Source organism: Haliotis rufescens, unplaced genomic scaffold, assembly GCF_023055435.1.
Source record: "Haliotis rufescens isolate VD_foot unplaced genomic scaffold, xgHalRufe1.0.p SCAF_65, whole genome shotgun sequence".
NCBI classification, from domain to species: domain Eukaryota; kingdom Metazoa; phylum Mollusca; class Gastropoda; order Lepetellida; family Haliotidae; genus Haliotis; species Haliotis rufescens.
The window spans coordinates 1425573-1446714 of NW_025964356.1; the positions used below are offsets into that span (position 1 = coordinate 1425573).

Genomic DNA, 21142 nt, shown 5'->3' on the forward strand with positions numbered 1-21142 from the left:
TCGCAACTGATGCCAGTGATATGAGCATAGGTTTTGTTTTGAGTCAAAAAGATGAGAAAAATAATGAACATCCAATAGCTTTAGGTGGTAGAGCTCTTCAGGGGAACGAAAAGAACTGGAGTATTACAGAAAAGGAAGGCTTAGCCCTAATTGAAGCAATAATATCATTTAGTCCATACCTTGCAAATTCCAGATTCACAGTCTACACTGATCATATAGCATTGAAATGGCTGAAATCCATCAAGGATGCCACAGGTAGGTTAGGGCGATGGTCTTTGGAACTTTCTACCTACACTTTTGACATTATGCACCGCAGCGGCAAAGCCAATGGGAATGCCGATGCTCTCTCACGTGGGGAATACGAGGAAAATATTAACTGTAATGATCAGACAGAAGAAGATGCTGAGAAAACAGTCTTCTCAGAAACTTCAACTCAGCAAAGCAAATCAACTAGCAGTACCACAATCTTGCCAAAAACACATTCAACCACACAGGTCACACAGACAACTCAGACTGAGGATATTTGCACACCTATTGTTAATCACTTGGAATAAGACACACAGACAACACATTGATCAGTCACCTTTGAATATGAAGAGGATTATCAGTCAGTACCAGTTAAGGTTGTTGCAGCATTACATGCTACAAATGCTGATGAGACATTGGTTGAAGTAAGTATAAAAAAACATCCAAATTTACGTCATCTACAAAGGATTTGTCCAGATTTCATCCACATCTTTGACTACAAAGAGGATGATGTCCTTCCTAAAGATGAAAAGGATCGTCAAAAGATTCTTATCAAAGCCAATACTTTTGAAATTGATGAAGGCATCCTATACAGATTCGTTCCACAAAGACAGAAAGGCCATGCGGACAAATTCATTAAACAGATGGCAGTCCCAAGAACCCTCAGGAATCAAGTCCTGCAATCCTACCATGACTTTGCTGACTAATTCCCCCAAGAAAACCAGCACGCCATTTGGAAGGTTTTGTTCATCTGAACAGAACCATAATAAGACCATAATAACACACTAAGTATGGATGTCCCTCATCTGAGCACTTGTGATGAGCCATGGGTGTCGCCAAGACGCGGACAAGCTGAAAACAAGTCGGGCACCTGTGAATCGATTGACAGGCACTGGGTTTTCCCTCTTGACAGTTACTGCAGATGTTGGGTGTAACAGTGTTGATTTTGGAACCATCGGTGACATGTCAAGCAAAGGATCCCGTGATCTTCCTGGGGTCCGCAATAGCCAGAATGGAGGCAGCGGTGGCAGCGGTATTGCCTGGTGCAGGGATGTTTTTCGGGATGATCATAACGGTGGTCGCAGAGTTCGCAGTAATGGTAAGACTCATAAAAGGCTGTCATGGAAGCAATCACATCGTAGTGGTGATCATGATGGAATAAATGCAGCTCGGTGGGGTGTTGGGTGGAGCCTCATCACACTTGTACATCAGTCTCCGGTCCACCTCTTGACTGTAGACTTTCAGTTGATAGTTGATTTGGGCCAAGGCACGTCCCACATGTGCTAGGTAGTCCAGGCCCTGACAGGGGCCTTCAGGAATGCCAAGGTGCTGAAACAAGACCCGTGCTCGTATGCCTTGAACGTCGCCTTTATCCGTTTTCTTCAATCTCTTTCTCTGGTTGGTCCATTCTTTGGTCAGAGGATTGAGCTTCTGGGCATTATGTTGTGCCACCACAAGGGCCCTTCCCAAACAGGATTGATCTTCGTTCTTGATCCGTACAAGGCCCCTTTTGCATTTTAACCACGATTTCACTCCAAACAGATGGTGACCACCTGATCCTAACCTGTCGGGATCTGCTACGTGTACTAAGGTCACAACCATGGTGGCATCGATGGCAAGGGCTTTGTTGGACTGTTGGACTGTTGGACTTTTTCCACGGCATGCAAGATATCTAGGCCATGGAAATCTTCAAAGCGACAAAATGGAATCCGTATGGCAGTGTCCAAAGCGGGGTGTTTGATACCTAGACCAATACGATCCCCCTTCTGACCTGACATCTGTTGATAAAAGTCCTGGATCACCATGTCAAATAAAGGGGGTAGTTCTTTGGGAACGCGGTCCGATGGTACGGTTTCCAAGTAGTCTGGTTTGAATGTCAAACGATAAGTATGATTAGCGGTTCTTGACCGTCTGGATCGAGTAGTGTCTGTCCTCTCCAAACGGTACGGTGTACTCTGTTTGCTCGTCATGATGACCCTGAGTGCCTGATGAACATCTGCCTTTCCTTTATATAGACAAATCTTCCCCCAAATCTGGGGAAAACCCAGATCAACATCTAACCCCATCAGAAACTTCTGGAAGCTTCCAGAAACTTCCAGGAGCTTGGGTTGTCGACCAATCAGAAGGTCCGACCAGGGTCTGTTCTGGTCTCTGATTGGCCAAAACCTTCGACCAATCAGACGCTTGGGTTTTAGACCAATCAGAGGACATGCCTGTTCGGGTGTCTGATTGGTCGAACCGGGGGTTGTGCTTTCTCTCCCATGGTAAAATCCATTTCCTATTGAAAAGAAACACAAGGGTCAGTCCGTTTTGGAAAACTGGGGCTCAGGCCGGGAAACGGAACGGACCAATCAGCGCGCAGCGTTTTGGACCAATCAGCTTGCAACGATGTTTGATCCGGTCCCCCTCCTATAAAAAGGGATCCCTCAAGTGGAGTCAGTGTCACATCATCCTCATCATGTCATGTCGTATGCAAGCATCCTGCCAAGTCTCCCCGACTGGAAGAGACACCCTAGCTACATTTCTCGGAGGAAAGTCTCGAAGTAGGAGTGCCTCGGCTACATCCACTGGAAGAGGAGGAAAGGCTCCCCGTCAACAGCACCCTGACTACATCCCCCAGAGGAGAAAAAGCTACAGAAGGTATTAAGATACGTCTAGTGGAATCAGGGACAATGTCACCCTCGAAGGAGTGGGTCAGATGGTTGACTAGTGGATTATCATCAGAGGAGTGGGTCGAATGGTTGACTTGTGCACCATCAGAGTGGATAGAATCAGTGTCTCGTGCTGGCAACGAGTTCAAGCCAAAGCCACAACACCAGAAGACGCCGTGCTACAACCAAAGCACAAGATCGATACATCCAGCTGCGACACCTCAGAGACCACACTACCACAGCCACGTCTACAACCCCACAGATCCCTGGGGTACGCAGAATATCAGATCAAACGGTACGCAACAGACTGAGGGAGGCTGGACTTTTTGCACGAAAGACCTGTTCGACGTCATGTATTGACCCCATGTCATCTGGCGGACCTTCTGCTTTGGTGCCAACAGAGCGTTAGATGGGCATGTGCAAGGTGGAGAAATGTACTGTTTACTGACGAGTCCCGTTTCCTACTCACACGTGCTGATGGGCGCGCACGTGTCTACGTGTCTACAGACGTCGGGGTGAACGTTACGCCCCCAACTGTGTGCAGCCGGTTGTCCCATTTGGCGGCGGGAGTGTCATGGTATGGGCCGGAATTCATCACGGTGGTAGGACGCCTCTTGTGAATGTGGCAGGTGCATTACAGGTGTGCGTTACAGAGACTTGATCCTACAGCCTTACGTTCTTCCTCACGTCAACATTCATGGCGGACAGTTCCAGCAGGACAACGCTCGACCGCATATTGCACGTGTTTGTCAGGACTTCTTACAGCACAACAACATTCAGACATTACCTTGGCCAGCCCGGTCACCAGATTTGTCCCCGATTGAGAGCATCTGTGTTCGCAGAAGGAATCCACCACCCCAAACACTTCCAGCGCTTCTTGATGCACTTCAGCATGAATGGCAGCACATCCAACAGCGTGTTATTGACAACTTGATTGCATCTATGGGTCATCGGTGATTGATGCACGTGGTGGGCACAACCGATACTGACATTTTCTGTACCCCTGTGACATTAACTGTATCGTGTACGTGTGTCTGTCTAGGTGACACGATTAATGTTTTGAACATTTTGTACATTGATCTTCAAACAGTGTTTCAATTATGGTTTCTGTGTCCTATTTTGAAACAATCGTATTATATTACAAGTCAGTGTCAAGTTTCTTTTTTTGAACAGTATATTATATATAATTCAGATGCAATTTAAAGAGCATCTGGACATGCGGAATTATACAGTATGATTTAACACATTTAACTGTGTCTTGGGTATATTTTTAGAAGCAAGACATATGTAAAATCAAAATGATTTGATTGGTTTGTCGTAATTTCGCACATGACTTCATCGATAGGGGGACGAGTCTCCTTGCAGATTACGGAAAGGTGCGAGTGGTGACGAATGCTACGCTTATACATAGCGTGCTGAATTCCGCTAGGGGGCATTCTGGAGCCAAAAGGACCCCCAAAAATGAGTTGGACGTGAAAAGTATGGGAGAAAGTATTCTCTCGGCGTCGACTTCGTGTTGTTTGTGGGCGGGACATAAATGTCGTAAGACGTCACGTGTCTGATCATGTGACATTCCTTATATGGACTCGTTACTACGAACGCAACAACGCTTTCTTTTCAAGAATGTCTAACAGTAGGATTGTGTATGATGATTTGTATGAGTTGTGCGGGGATGAGGGGAAATTGTTGGGACTGGTTAGAGGATGTAAGTGTGATAGGACAGTTATGAGGGCCTTTCTGTAAGTGTGAAAATGGTGTGATTAGCAGGAGTGACAGCAGTATAGGAGTGTGTGGCGGTGGCGGTGTAGCAACAAGAGGTTCTAATTTATGTAATTTTGGTGGAGAAAGTTGTGTGTTGAGTAATTTTCAGGTTATTTTTAGTTTTACAGACATTCTCGTTCATTAGGGGGAATAATGCCTGTAAATCTCAGTACCCCTCAATGCCCGCGGGCCATATGTGGAGGAGGGCCCATCCGAGGAACAGAACAGTTCTGGTCCTATGGTAGGGGTCGTTACATCTTATCCAAGCCATGTTGTATGAGGTAGAGATCTGGTCATGGCAGTACAGCAATGTTATGCTCAAAATTCTGTTAAAACACGTGCAATATGTGGGCGGGCATTATTATGCTGCAACGTGACGTTACGCAGTAAATTATCTTGAACGATGTCGTCCCGGTAGGGTACGCTGTTCAAATTCCCATTAACAATGATACGTTCGGCCATGTGTTGTGATGCCACCCCATACCATTACACTTCCACCGCCAAAATGACATCTTCCTGACGCAAGGGCGTTAACTGACTATAAAAGTCCAGTTTCCCTCCTTGTCGACCGTTGGTCGCCTCTTACGACAAGCATAGTCGCCTTTTACGGCAAGCATGGGTTGCTAAAGACCCAACACCTGACAGTCATTGTGTGCTGTTCACATTGGAAAACCATGTGTGCGAGTGTCATACTCCCAACAATACGCAAACATCCAATTTGTGTCTATTTGTAAAGATCGACGTGACGTCAAGGGAGCTTTCTTTTTGCGATGAGGAATGTATTATATCACAAATTCAATTTATTAATACGTAAGATATGTAAAATTCACCATTACATCACCAAAAATATTTATTCATTTTATGATATCTAAATTTTTGTCCTGTATTATGTACTTCAGTGTGATAGACTTCTGAAGTTGAGGAAAGTGACATTTTCATTGCAGTGAACATGACACTTTAGCGGAGCCATTGTTTTACAGGAACATGTTTCGTTATAAACTTAAACTTCTCATTTAAATCTTCAATAAAGACTGTTCGTTTCACAAAGTGCCATTTTTCTTATATGACCAGCGTGTTTTATATTTAAACGAAATAATTGAATTTTCCGGTAGACAACTACACAAACAGTATATAATAAATAGGATATTCCATGTGTCGAGTGAAATATCACGTTTCTCTCATTTCATCACACGATGAGTGAAACATGATATATTACTCGACACATGGCATATACAAACTTTACAAACATGTCATTATATACCCTCTGACGTAATTTGTGGAAGTTTGTTGCAAGACTATCTGCCACATCGTCAGTGTAGTCCATTGTTGTCGTCAATTGGTTCAACAGATCTTCTTTCAAGGCACAGAGTCTAGAGTCAATCACTCGATATTTTCCCTTCCGAGCAGTGCTCTTGGGTGAGCGCCTAGCTGCTCAACCCTCACTTCTGTTAGAGATTGTTCACGTTTCAGAAGATTCACTAAGATGTTAGGGTGAGTCTTCTGGGCGCTCTTGTTCAGGTGATGATGCCATCCTTCAAGGTTGTTGTTTGTTCTGCGTCCCTGGTTTCCGAAGTGATTCCACAGGTCCTTGCTCCAAGATCCTTCTACCCATGTAGTGGTAACATAGTCCATGAAGCGCGTCACCTTGACGCCTTGAGGACTGTCTGCAATCGCATCAGCCCACACGTCTTCAACCATGTCTAGTGGCACCAAGGGAAGGGCAGAAGCTCGTCTTACAACCTTCTTCACTTCTTCAATTTGTTTTATCTCTTTCTTCACTTTTCCGTCTCCCAACACCCCAGTGTCCTCAATGTATAAGTGTTCGTTGTATACATAACGAGGGTACACATCACTGATCTTTTCATTCGCCTTCCCGGTCCCCAGTCCCTTACCCCTCCATTCGCCTTTCCGGTACTACTAGTAAATAGATTTTCGACTTCCCGGGCCGACACCGATCTACTGCACTGGGAATGAACTGAATTATTACATAAATGATAAAATGTATGTCTATATACATCTTCAAATACATGCATGATATATGATATGTTATACTATACTTGTTATATATTGACTTTGTTGCCCAGATTAAATAGTGTCCTCGTTTCATTGGTGTTTTCTTTGTAATTAACAAGTACCGGGACGGCGATCATCTGCCATAATAAGAATTTTTGTGATGACCGGGAAGGCGAACGTAATTTCTAACTCTGAGGGATTGATTTTCGCCTTCCCGGCCCATAACCAAATAAGTGCTATTAGTGCTAATTAAACCCCTACTCCAATTTACTCGCCGACTGATTGGGAGGCGCAGTTAACTTAATGTGAAAACACTATACGCTTTCAAGTTTTAAGTACCTTTACTCAATTTAAACTGAAACTGTATTTAAGAGGCCTAACATGGTGCTGTCAGATCACAATTATTCACAATGGCCTTTCGATGTGTTGCATGAGAGAAGAATGTCAGAAAACAACAACATGCTGTGATAACTGTGGCCATGTAAATAAACCATATATATTACTACAAAAATCGTTCTTATCCTTATTAAAAATAGAGGTGCCGTTTTCGCCCGACACATAGTAGCCGTTTTCGCCAAATACGGTGCCGTTTTCGCCAGAGAAATCGGTGACGTTTTGCTGGGGTGCCGTTTTAGCCTGCACCCTTCAAGCATGATTAAGTATTGTATCAAAAGACATTTAGTAAACAAGGACGTACCAAATAAAAGAACAAGCTTACAACACTTGTATAGAAGTGAAACTACATTGCACATTTGAAATTGTTCTTTTTTTGACAAAATAAAACATAATTAGGGGCGTTTTGACTTTGTCGCGTAATTAAGTGCCGTTTTAGCAGAGTCCCGTTATATCTAGCGAAATCTGAAAACGGTGTTCCTTGTCTTTCAGAGAGTTCTAGTTCCGGTTCGCACGAATGCAACATTCGCCAGAAGATTGAACACGAGTGTGGAGCTAGGTGGATCTCCATTTGACTGTACGCGAAAGTACGAAAGAAAGCTGAATATAGACATGGCTCCCCAGCAAACGAAAAAATCAAAGGTAATGTTATAATAGAACACATTTACATTATCTAACGTATCCAAGTGCGCCTCAAAATTTCGATTTGTTAACTTGACGAGAAACCACGTGGTCATGCTAAGGCTGATGTATTACCACGACCACGTAGATGAATACACAGATATATGTTGGCAGTAAGTTACGATTTACAAATTGTATTATCTGCAGCGCAACAGTCTTAAGTGAAAGATGTCACGACGATTTCTATTTTGTTTCGATCGAAGGGTTGAAATTAAGACGATACAACGACCAGTTGCCGCCATTTTTTCTATTAGGCCTATTACTGAAATATTCTGACATTAAAATATAATTATTAAGAAATACTATGGCATTTACAAATATAGAACGAGTGTGTATGCTATATGTTCAAAGTTAAGTCTCAAGACTTTCACCGATACCTCTGTGCCTGGATTCAGATATTGTGTTGGTCTCATACATGGTCATATAGTATACATGTCCAGGGGCAGCCACTAAGTCTTAAAGCTCCTTAGATGACTTGATAAATCATATCTTAGAGTGTCTGTGTATATGGAACTCCCTTATGGAATTTGTCATGTGCAAGAACTTTACAAAAAGCTGTCTGTGGGGATGTACAATATATTTTTATATATAACATTGATTAATGTGTGTTAAGGATAAAAGAATGACAAAAGAAAAATAACTGCAATACTGGCTAGTGACCAGTTATCACCATTTTTTTATGCATTATTTTAGGTCTCTAGAAACTCTGACGATAGAATCAGCTATGTCTAATTGTAAATCTTTAGGTATAGTCTGGAAGGTAATTTAAGGTACCAACGTTTACTACAATATCTGAAAAACTATCGGACCTACTCCAGTAAAAGTTGGTATGAGATTATTAAACAGTCATACATAACTGGGTATTACATTTAAAGACAATCGTTGTGTAGCGGCCATAAAATTTCCGAGTTCCGTGATGGGATTCGAACCACGGGCCTTCTGATCAGGAGTCGGACACCTTGTCCTTGTGACCAAAGGGGTTAACCCTTTTGATATTTTGGGATTTTTCAAATTTTTATTTTTTTAATTCTTATGGAATGAAGTTGGACATAGACTCAATTGGGGATGGGGGTTCGTTTCCGGGGCAGAATTCCAAAACCATTCAGTGTATTTGATCGAAACTTGGCAAATCTATCAGGCACATACTAAAGTGGTGCATTTTTTATATAAAAAATGTTTGCGAATTTTTATTTTTTACAATTTTTATGGAAAGAAGTTGGACCTAGACTCCATTGGGGAACGGGTTCGTTTCCGGGCCAGAATTCGAAAACCATTCAGTGGGTAAACAATGTATGCTTCTTAAAGAACATTCAACTGTTGACTCATTACATAGAGAATTGCACATTTACTTGTTGTTACTTTACAGACAGCCACCGGGGGGATATGTCATCTTTCTGGTGACTCTTGTTTATATAGATAACAATAGTTTTCAGTTCATTAATTCTGGAGGTGATAGTAATTTAATGCTAACTATTATTTTGCCATGGATGTAGCCATGTCAGGAGGCTGTTGGATTTGAGTGGTGTGTGGAGGCACAAAAGCTCAATGTCATTCTCCAAGGCAGTCTCCATGATGTCCAGGTGAACATGACCATCATGATTGTCCATGATCAGTTGCACAGGTTGCTGCCATCCACAGTGTGGTATGAAGATGTGATTGAACCACTCTCTAAATATCCCCCCATCAATGTAACCACTGTCAGAAACACGGTAGAGCCAGCCTGAGGGCACACCTTTTCTATAGTTCCTGAAGGGTAAGCACTTGGAAAAGATGACACCTGTTGGCAGCACCTTCCCGTCAGCGGAAATGCAGATGTTAGCCGTTATATGATCTGATGTGGTTACTTGTTGCTGGTAAATATGGGTTCCTCTCCGAGTTGCAACACATTGTCTGGAGGTCTCCTTGCCACTGAGGCCAGTTTCATCTACATTAAAGATTTGACCAGATTTATCAGGAGGCGCTCTTGCAGATTCGGATGATGTTCAAAGAACTTCCGGAACCATTTTTCACTTGGCCCAGTAACCATGTTCAGGGTTCGCCCTGACGCAGAAAACCTGCATATTTGACGCATAAATAATTGAAAATACGCTAAAAATATTTACTACTGCGTCAGTGTTGACGCAATGAAACAGCCATTACAATTAGTAAACTGGGACCTTTCCGTTTGTCAGAAAGAAAATACAGTGATCCCTAGTTACAACGCTACCTTCGGGGTCCAAATAATTGATGAGTGTTATAGATGATCAGCGGTTAACTCTTTCAACACCGTAGGCCGGTTTTCGGCCAAGAAACATGAGTCCCCAGACACCGTAAGCGGGTTAACCGGCCAAGCCGTAGTCACGTCAAAATAGTATATATTTTTATGGACCTACCTGTAATATCATTCATTTATTAAATCTATCACATTTCACAATGTCTGAAATACGTATTCCATTTCAATTTATAATTTTTTATCGATAAATTAAATAAATATTCACTATTTCCCTGCAATGTTGTTGAAAATAAAATTCTCGGACACACATTTCGACAACGGGTCCACATCGAACATGTCAAAGAGCAAAATAAAGGCGTGTTAAACAAATCTTTAAATATATTATACAAAGTAATAAATAAAATCAACAAAAATATATCTAAAAGTAATCAAGCTTAGTTAGTCTAAGTTATTATTTCCATCTTTTTGTGCGATCGCGTGTAATATAAGACATCTCAGCTTTCGTCGCCTTGAATTCTCGGCTCGGACACGATGTTTAATGCAAAAATATATGCGTGAAAAGTCTTTGTCACAGCTCGTAACCTAGCACGATACATTCACGAAGTTCCATATTTTTAATATGTATCGTGATTTCCTGCTTAAAACGTTAAGAATAACGATTTAACAAAAACCTTTCGCCAACTTCTGAAATTTATCAAACACGAGCTTGGTATCACAGCTGTAATTTGATTGGCTGCCTTAGGTCACGTGCTCAAAATTGACCAATCGCGAAACTTGTAGCAGATTTCGTCAAGAAAGCGTCATTGGAGATCAATTTTATTCCAATGAAATCACTTGTTATAACTACGAAAAAAACCAGCCGATGTTACGAGCGTGTAGATAAAGGAATAAGCTTTCTAGCGATGTGTCATTTGCCATTCTTCGACGAACGTGTTATTCATACGAAGCCTCGAAAACGGGGGTATTTCTTCTTGTTACTGAGCGGACAGCCGCTGTTATCGGGAAATGGGTATAATTCTTTTTAAAATGATTTTCCAATTACGTAAACAATGAAAATAAAACAGAAATAGGTGAGTGGATTTTATGAAATCTTATATTTGCCGAAAATCGTCAAGTTTTCGCTTCCTTGGTCCTTAATCTGGATGTTAACAACGTATTAGCTTACATTTTTTTATTTACAACGAACTTAATTAAGTTGTAAATGCATTATTTTATATAATGTGAAAAACATAACTTTCATATTTATAAACCATAGGATCAGACCTTTCAAATGGTGTATAACATGTAGTGGCAAATATATTTTACAAGCAGGTATTTTCTTTGATAAATGTTGGCTTCATCTATCACACAAGAGTCTCTGGGAACTCGGTGTCCCAGCAGTAAACACTTCTGTTTGACTGGTGTTGAAAGAGTTAACAAAGGTCGAGTCGCAGGTGGTAGACGACCAACACAACAGTATACATGCTCTGCCTAGTACCTATCACGATCTACGTTGCACTTTTCACAGTTTCCAAAAAGATTAGAATAGAAGTTATTTATGATTCATAGTGTAAAAAAAGATTTATCGAGTATTAGGCCCAATATACTTGACTTTGTGAATCAAAGATATTTATGTTACAGTTAAAATAATGAAGAATATAAAAAGTTAAAATCTTACCTTGTTTATGTTTACTTAATTTTTCATCCTGATAGCGAGATTCTGAGATTAGTTAATATGACTCCCAAAAATTGATGAATGACTCCTAATCTGAAAAGTTGGGGGTCATAATGACTCCCAATTTTTAATGTCTAGGGCAAACCCTGCATGTTGAACTTGAAGAGCGATGGTCTTCACACTTCTTTATTATGGCGACGACAAAGGTCCTTGTAATGGATCACTTATATGGAAATCCATGTTGTGCCATGTATGTTATGTAGTTAACTAAACTATCCTCCTCTAAATTTAGCATAGGTTTTGGACCACGTTTTGAAAAATCTTGAACGAGTCCATGAACATGATCATCAATATTTTTTCTTGGTACAGCATTTTGCCTTCAAGCTTGCGGAACCGTCATTTTCCTTGCCCCTTCAACACCAACAGCATTAGCCAAACTTTTGGCTGGGTATCTTTGTTTTTTTAAAAGACAGCATCGAAAATTAGATATTTAATGAATGATAATGGGTGCTATGTATTCCTCTAATATATTATCATGATTATTTCAACTCGTAATTTTAGTTAAATCTTATGTAATGGCTACATCATGTTGCATTACAAATAAAGAAGAAACACTTCTGAGCTGGATATACATGATATAGCCTTGGCCAAAAATTTCATGTGAGTAGAATCTCCTAATTAATGGTGTTTCAGATGGCATCCATTTCGGAAACCTTGACTTAGAAATTACTCTAGTAAGCTTTTTATTCAACATTTTCTAATTTGTCTATTATTGATTTGACTCAGCTTATCTTAAATTAAAAGGACTCCAGGGTTTAATGAAAAATGAAGCTCTGCATGTTGCATAGCCGTTGAGTATGTAGTTTAAGATAGGGTTGTTAACGGGACAGTCTTTGGTTTTGTTTTTGGAATAACCAAAATTATGTGATGTTTGTTAATTGAATAATGATAATCCGAATAAGAAACATGACTATTAAGTTATGAAACTCAACCATATGTTTTCGTTATGTCTAATGCCTATTGTATATAGCAAGTGACTGGTTGTTGTCTGCTGTATTCTATCGTCTGCTGACGGAGTGTGTATCAAATGTAGTCAGGATTCATACTGTTTGCAAATGCAACATAGCAGTTCCCTGATCTGATAAATTATGTGTACTGGATCTGTGAGGTGTAAACTCGGCAATATAATGTTTGTCATAAGTTTCTTCAGACTATCACCTTAATAAATGATGTCTGCCTTGTGCTTACCAACAGTTAGTTAGTTACAGTTAGTCATGGTTTGTCGAACAGGCCCACTATTGGAGGTAGTGTAGTACATCTACTGTACCAACATTCAAATAATTCTTGATAGACTAAATTTATTTGTCATCATGTGAGTTGGCAGTTTATCGTCTATTTGGGCCTATGACATGACAAGTCTTCTCCTGATGTTCTGGTTCCTTTTTTGACATTCTTCTTTAATGCTATATTTGATTCTGCATATTTTCCCTCATCTTGGGCTGTTGGCCACATTGTTCCTATATATAAGAAAGGCGATGCCAATTCTCCCACTAATTATAGGGGTATCACTATCTTAAGTGTATTCAGTAAACTTTATATTTCTATTTTAAACAGAAGACTTCAGTTTTGGTCGGAATCCTATGATAGACTAGTAGAGTCTCAGGCTGGTTTTAGGAGTGGATATTCCACAACTGATAATATTTTTGTTTTATATTCAGTAATAGAGAAATATTTGGCTAAGAAACGAGGTGTGATTTATGCCTTGTTTGTTGATTTTGCCAAAGCCTTTGATTCCATAGATAGATCCAAATTGCGTATGGTACTATACAAAAATGGTATTTCTCCGAAAATGTTCTGTTGTATACAGTCAATTTATAAACAAGTTTTGGCATTGGTCAAATACAATAACTCATTTTCTGATATGTTTAGCTGCAGTAAGGGAGTTCGTCAAGGATGTGTCCTTAGTCCCATTTTGTTTGCCTTGTTCATAAATGATCTTGCCATAGATATTGAATCCAGTTGCGCACATGGTATCCAATTTCATCCAGATGTAGTTCAATTGTTTTTATTACTTTTCGCAGATGATGTCATTCTCATAGCAGATACTGTTTATGGTCTCCAGAAAAGAATCAATGTGTTAGAATGTTATTGTAAAGATTATTCATTAACAGTCAATATTGATAAAACTAAAGTAGTAGTTTTTAAAAATGGGAGTGTTCTTTCAAAATATGAAAAATGGGTTTACGATGGAAAATTGTTGGAATGTGTAACTACATATAAATACCTTGGTGTATTATTTTTTCGAAATCTATCTTGGAGTGCACATATATCTAATGTTGTTAATCAAGCTAAAAAGGTTTTATTTAAGCTTTTGAAGTCCCTACAGCTAATTAAACCTACTCCTATGAATATTTTCTTTAAAATTTTTGATGCTAAAGTTGTGCCAGTACTTCTTTACGGTGCAGAAGTTTGGGGTTTATCTTTATCGTTTTGCGAGGAGATTGAAGTTGTTCATACACTTGCTTGTAAACGTATTTTAGGAGTTAAGTCAGCAACTTCCAATCATGTTGTGCGTGGAGAGTGTGGGAGATACCCTTTGTATATCTATGCTTTCAAAAGATGCTTGAATTATTGGTGTAAGATTTTAAAGATGCCCGATTCGCGTTATCCACGAAAAAGTTACAATATGCTTGTGCAGCAGGCCATAGCAGGTAAGACTAATTGGGCCTCTAGAGTTAAATTACTTTTGTACGCCTATGGCTTTGGCTACGTATGGGAAAATCAGCATCTTGTTATTTCTATTTCATTTATTGATGAGTTCATACAAAGATTAAAATGCTCTTATGAACAAGATTGGCATTTTGCTTTGACCAATAGCCCCAAGTATTCATCATATCTTTGTTATAAATTTAGGTTTAGCAGGGAATTTTTTTTATCGGCTATTACAATCAATAAGTTTCGCGTTGCACTGGCACGTTTTAGAGCTAGCTCCCACTCGCTCCACATAGAAACCGGGAGATATTTTGGTATCCCAAGACAGCGAAGGTTATGTATGGTTTGTAAAACAGGCTATGTTGAGTCTGAATACCATTTTGTATTGGTTTGTGAAAAATATTATGCTCTCCGAGTGACATATATTCCTCAAAAATATTATGTAAATCCATCAATAGAACAATTTTACATACTTATGTCGTCTCTGCATCAGTCAACAATTAGAAGTCTGGCTTGTTATATTTACCACGCTTTTAAGTTAAGGAATTCATTTTTGCAGAAGTAATATTCTTTATCTATGAATGCCTTGCTGTTGTGTATTTAGGTGTACACAGTTGTATTTTTATACATGTCTGGTGAACCGAATTGTACTATGGGCCGCTGGCCCACTCATGTACTGAATAAACAGATTAGACAAGAATAAAGCAGAACCATCAAAGCTATGTTAAGCAGACGAATATCCGCAATATCATTATGTTGCTGTCACAGGTCACCAGGTATGTCGGTGCTATTAAAGTTTGGGGACGTGGGCGTCTAACTGGTGTTGCCTTTTTTATTACTTACTGCAAATTGATTCCATCATCTGTCTTCTGTCTTGCTGGCTGCCTTGTGAAAACAAGCGGAAGTGACAATATTTGTAACTGCGAACAAGTCAAACAGGGGCTTGGCGATAATTGGTACTTGGCGATAAGTGGTCGCTAGCCAGTGTATGTGTTGGTTTCACTTTGGTTAAATAAAAGGGTGAAGTTTCAGACAACATTTAATGGTACTTAATATTCAATGGAGAAACTTCACTTTAGCAATAGTGTCTTTAGGCATTCCCACTATATCAAATCAGTATAATTTGTGAATATGATGAAGAGTGTACAGAGCCTAGATCCCCTGACGATGGGGATGAAGGGTGTACAGAGCCTAGATCCCCTGACGATGGGGATGAAGGGTGTACAGAGCTTAGATCCCCTTACGATGGGGATGAAGAGTGTACAGAACTTAGATCCCCTGACGATGTGGATGTAGTGTGTACAGAGCTTAGATCCCCTGACGATGGGGATGAAGTGTGTACAGAGCTTAGATCCCCTGACGATGTGGATGTAGTGTGTACAGAGCTTAGATCCCCTGACGATGGGGATGAAGTGTGTACAGAGCTTAGATCCCCTGACGATGGGGATGAAGTGTGTACAGAGCTTAGATCCCCTGACGATGGGGATGAAGTGTGTACAGAGCTTAGATCCCCTGACGATGGGGATGAAGTGTGTACAGAGCTTAGATCCCCTGACGATGGGGATGAATGGTGTACAGAGCTTAGACCCCTGACAATGGGTGATGAAGAGTGTACAGAGCTTAGATCCCCTGACGATGGGGATGAAGTGTGTACAGAGCTTAGATCCCCTGACGATGGGGATGGAGTGTGTACAGAGCTTAGATCCCCTGACGATGGGGATGAAGTGTGTACAGAGCTTAGATCCCCTGACGATGTGGATGTAGTGTGTACAGAGCTTAGATCCCCTGATGATGGGGATGAAGAGTGTACAGAGCTTAGATCCCCTGACGATGGGGATGAAGTGTGTACAGAGCTTAGATCCCCTGACAATGGGGGATGAAGAGTGTACAGAGCTTAGATCCCCTGACGATGGGGATGAAGTGTGTACAGAGCTTAGATCCCCTGACGATGGGGATGAAGTGTGTACAGAGCTTAGATCCCCTGACAATGGGGATGAAGTGTGTACAGAGCTTAGATCCCCTGACAATGGGGGATGAAGAGTGTACAGAGCTTAGATCCCCTGACAATGGGGGATGAAGAGTGTACAGAGCTTAGATCCCCTGACGATGGGGATGAAGTGTGTACAGAGCTTAGATCCCCTGATGATGGGGATTGAGAGTATGCATGGCATGGATCCCCTTATGAAGTTTTGAGAGAGGATGAACAGCTTGCTGAAGCCTTGAAGAGCATTATGAAAGGTAAAGGGCTATAGTAGAAATGTTTCTGTCAAATATTTAGCTTCCTTGGGAAGAAGGTCAAGTGAAATTACATCGTGGCATGCTTGTAAATGGTAGCGGTGGTCAACAACAAAAATACCAATGCTACTGAAAGTACCAATGTTGACACTGTAATGTGTTCACGTGGCATTCATTTTTATAAACCCATTGCGTCTTCTTTACTCAGATTGCTATGGAATATGAAATACATTATGTTGCTAGTAGGGCTCCAAATATTTAAGGTTTGTGTGCTCCTGTTTTTAAAATGATAAAATTTTTATTATTTGAAATATTGACCATGCTTTTGAACTCCAAGATTCATTATGAACTTATTTGAGAATCTTTTTCTCCTGAATCTGCTAGAAAAAAACAACTAGCATTGGTCTGCTGTAACCTATGCTAGTTTAAAGAGGTTAGACTAACATTTCATTTCTGTAATTGTGTTTTATTATCCCCTGCCACGAAGTGGGTGCCGTCCGTCCGGTCTTTTCGTCCGTCTGTCTGTCCATCACATTTCGTTTCCGGAAAAGAACACAAAAACCATGAGCGATATCTCAACCAAACTTGGCACATAGATAGGCCTAGTTGTGAACTAGTGCCTTTTTGATACTTTGGGATTTTTTAGATAGTTATTTTTCGAGTTTCGAGTTTCTATGGCAATGACTTTGACTTATAGTCAGGGATGAAAAACAAGATTCACGCACACACTTGCAAGCTTACTACCCAATGAAAATTGTGTACAAATACCTCCTTTATGCAATAGAAAAGGTTTAAGGTATACAGGAAAATGTGGGAACGAAAAACTAAACTAATCCTCTTTTCTGCTGGTGGCCAACTGACTATTACACTGAAAATCACCATTTGGCGCCAATCTTGAAAACAGTACAATATTTCTTCCAAACTTGGCATATAAATAGGTCTAGTGGTAAACTGGTGTGTTTTGATGGTTTGAGAGTTTTTACAAATGTTTCCTCAGCAAGAGCATTACTCTTAAACTGTTTACATATTCTACGAAAACATCTACGCAGAGATGTCCGAGAACGTTACCATAATTACCTAATTGAGATGTATACCACTTGACAAAGAAACTTGGTCAAGGTATATGGTGATTTATTGTGAAAACACAACTTACAAGCGGCACCCTTACCAGCATATTTCATCGCAGTGCATGGTGGTACCATGAACAGGGGCACCCTGAACCAGCCTACTTCCTCACAGTGGGTACCGGTAACATGAACAGGGGCACCCGAACCAGCCTACTTCCTCAGTTGGTACCAGTAACATGAACAGGGGCACCCTGAACCCGCCCTCTTCCTCACAGTGGGTAGTGGTAACATGAACAGTAGCACCCGAATCAGCCTACTTCCTCACAGTGGATAGTGGTAACATGAACAGTAGCACCCAAACCAGCCTACTTCCTCACAGTGGATAGTGGTAACATGAACAGTGGCACCCGAACCAGCCTACTTCCTCACAGTGGCACCCGAACCAGCCTACTTCCTCACAGTGGGTACCAGTAACATGAACAGGGGCACCCTGAACCAGCCTACTTCCTCACAGTGGGTACAAGTAACATGAACAGTGGCATCCGAACCAGCCTACTTCCTCACAGTGGGTACCAGTAACATGAACGGGGGGGGGGGGGGGGGTCGGGTAGCCTAGTGGTTAAAGCGTTCGCTCGTCACGCCGAAGACCCCGGTTCGATTCCCGACATGAGTACAATGTGTGAAGCCCATTTCTGGTGTCCCCCGCCGTGATATTGCTGGAATATTGCTAAAAGCGGCGTAAAACCATACTCGCTCGCTCGCTCCTCACAGTTGGTACTGGTAACATGAACAGTAGCACCCGAACCAGCCATATCTCCTCGCAGAGGGTACCAGTAACATGAACAGTGGCACCCGAACCAGCCTACCTCCTCGCAGAGGGTACCAGTAACATGAAGAGGGGCACCCGAACCAGCCTACCTCCTCACAGAGGGTACCAGTAACATGAACAGTGGCACCCGAACCAGCCTAGTTCCTCAGTGGGTACTGGTAACATGAACAGTAGCACCCGAACCAGCCTACTTCCTCACAGTGGGTACCAGTAACATGAACAGTGCCAGCCTAGTTCCTCAGTGGGTACTGGTAACATGAACAGTAGCACCCGAACCAGCCTACTTCCTCACAGTGGGTACCAGTAACATGAACAGTGGCACCCGAACCAGCCTAGTTCCTCACAGTGGGCACCAGTAACATGAACAGTGGCACCCGAACCAGCCTTCCTCCTCACAGTGGGCACCAGTCACATGAACAGGGGCACCCGAACCAGCCTACCTCCTCACAGTGGGCACCAGTAACATGAACAGGGGCACCTAAACCAGCCTACTTCCTCACAGTGGGCACCAGTAACATGAACAGGGGCACCCGAACCAGCCTACCTCCTCACAGTGGGCACCAGTAACGTGAACAGTAGCACCCGAACCAGCCTACCTCCTCACAGTGGGCACTAGTAACATGAACAGTAGCACCCGAACCAGCCTACTTCCTCACAGAGGGTACTGGTAACATGAACAGGGGCACCCGAACCAGCCTAGTTCCTCACAGTGGATACTGGTAACATGAACAGGGGCACCCGAACCAGCCTACCTCCTCACATTGGGCACCAGTAACATGAACAGTAGCACCCGAACCAGCCTAGTTCCTCACAGTGGGTACTGGTAACATGAACAGTAGCACCCGAACCAGCCTAGTTCCTCACAGTGGGCACCAGTAACATGAACAGTGGCACCCGAACCAGCCTAGTTCCTCACAGTGGGCACCAGTAACATGAACAGGGGCACCCGAACCAGCCTACCTCCTCACAGTGGGCACCAGTAACGTGAACAGTGGCACCCGAACCAGCCTACCTCCTCACAGTGGGTACTGGTAACATGAACAGTAGCACCCGAACCAGCCTACCTCCTCACAGTGGACACCAGTAACATGAACAGTAGCACCCGAACCAGCCTACCTCCTCACAGTGGGCACCAGTAACATGAACAGTGGCACCCGAACCAGCCTACTTCCTCACAGAGGGTACCAGTAACATGAACAGGGGCACCCGAACCAGCCTAGTTCCTCACAGTGGATACTGGTAACATGAACTGGGGCACCCGAACCAGCCTACCTCCTCACAGTGGGCACCAGTAACATGAACAGGGGCACCCGAACCAGCCTACCTCCTCACAGTGGGCACCAGTGACATGAACAGGGGCACCCGAACCAGCCTAGTTCCTCACAGTGGGTACTGGTAACATGAACAGTAGCACCCGAACCAGCCTAGTTCCTCACAGTGGGCACCAGTAACATGAACAGGGGCACCCGAACCAGCCTACATCCTCAGTGGGCACCAGTAACATGAACAGTAGCACCTGAACCAGCCTAGTTCCTCACAGTGGGTACTGGTAACATGAACAGTAGCACCCGAACCAGCCTACCTCCTCACATTGGGCACCAGTGACATGAACAGGGGCACCCCGAACCAGCCTACCTCCTCACAGTGGGCACCAGTAACATGAACAGGGGCACCCGAACCATCCTAACTCCTCGCAGTGGGTAGTGTTTCACAGAAACACGTATCAATGATTACAGTGAAAGAGACCTGCCAGGATTTCAAGTCTATCCAGGAGCCACTACAGATGGTATTGCAGTGTATATTTCAACAAGTTTCAAGAACAGTCTCCAGCTATGTGATGTATTGTCATCTCGCAGTATTGAATACATTTTCTTTCTTGTTGGCAAGTTCTGCATTGCTTGTGTGTATGTTCCTCCAAAAGTGTCATGGACACAGTTGTCACATTCACTTACTCATTTCCTGCAGAAACTTCAGGATTTCTCCAAGCAGCATGGATGTGAACATGTCCTAGTTACTGGGTATTTCAACTGTGGTCTGAGTGAAAAACTAAAACTTAACGATTTCTTTAATGTGCGAAAAAGGACTCGACTCATTCACTCTCCAACTCACTGTCTTGGAGCAACACTGGACTTGTTGTTTACTGATCATGCCAGTGCTGTAGCATTCCAGACTCCAGTCTACTACTCAGATCTTCAGATGACTGGTCCTGTACTTCTCAGTACACCCCATGGCGACCCCTGCTCTCATTGATCTCAAATTAAGTAAGAACTCTGATTGTTTAAGTAATAACACAACTCATGACTAATAGTTACATATTCTATCATAAACTGCAGATGGCAAAACAACACCAGTAATAACTTTTTTTAGTGCTGCAATTACGCCATTTACAAAAAGGCCCAGTGAACATAGTTCACAGGAGCTAATTCATTGCACGCAACCCGACATGTTACATTGGGGGGGGATATGAGTATTTCATGCTTGTTATGTTAGAGAAAGGATTGAGACTAGAGAATTCTTTTACTTTGGTCATATCAAACTTGTGGGTAGATTTGGGGGGGAAATTACACGATATTCGCTAGTCTCGGAATAACAGTCTAGTGGGTGTGTCTAACACTGCTTGCTTTGGATTCAGATTGTTAAGATACTTAAAAAAGTCATTGGCTATAAACCCTTCAAAAGGTCATGTGA

At 42.1% G+C, this 21142-nt stretch overlaps 1 protein-coding gene across 3 annotated transcripts in view; it reads left to right on the forward strand.

Annotated features, from left to right (window-relative positions):
• The first annotated feature begins 7549 nt into the window (after window positions 1-7549).
• LOC124115527 (nucleolin-like) overlaps window positions 7550-21142 on the forward strand; it is a 92981-nt gene continuing 79388 nt past the window's right edge. Inside the window, exon 1 of one of the 3 annotated variants that reach the window (XM_046476551.2) lies at window positions 7550-7706. In XM_046476551.2, coding sequence (XP_046332507.2) covers window positions 7677-7706 — 30 coding nt within the window. In that variant the 5' untranslated portion in view covers window positions 7550-7676. Of the gene's footprint in view, window positions 7707-11258; window positions 16562-21142 lie in introns of those variants that run through there. The other 2 variants (XR_007218886.1, XM_048387103.1) reach the window with 2 other exon arrangements.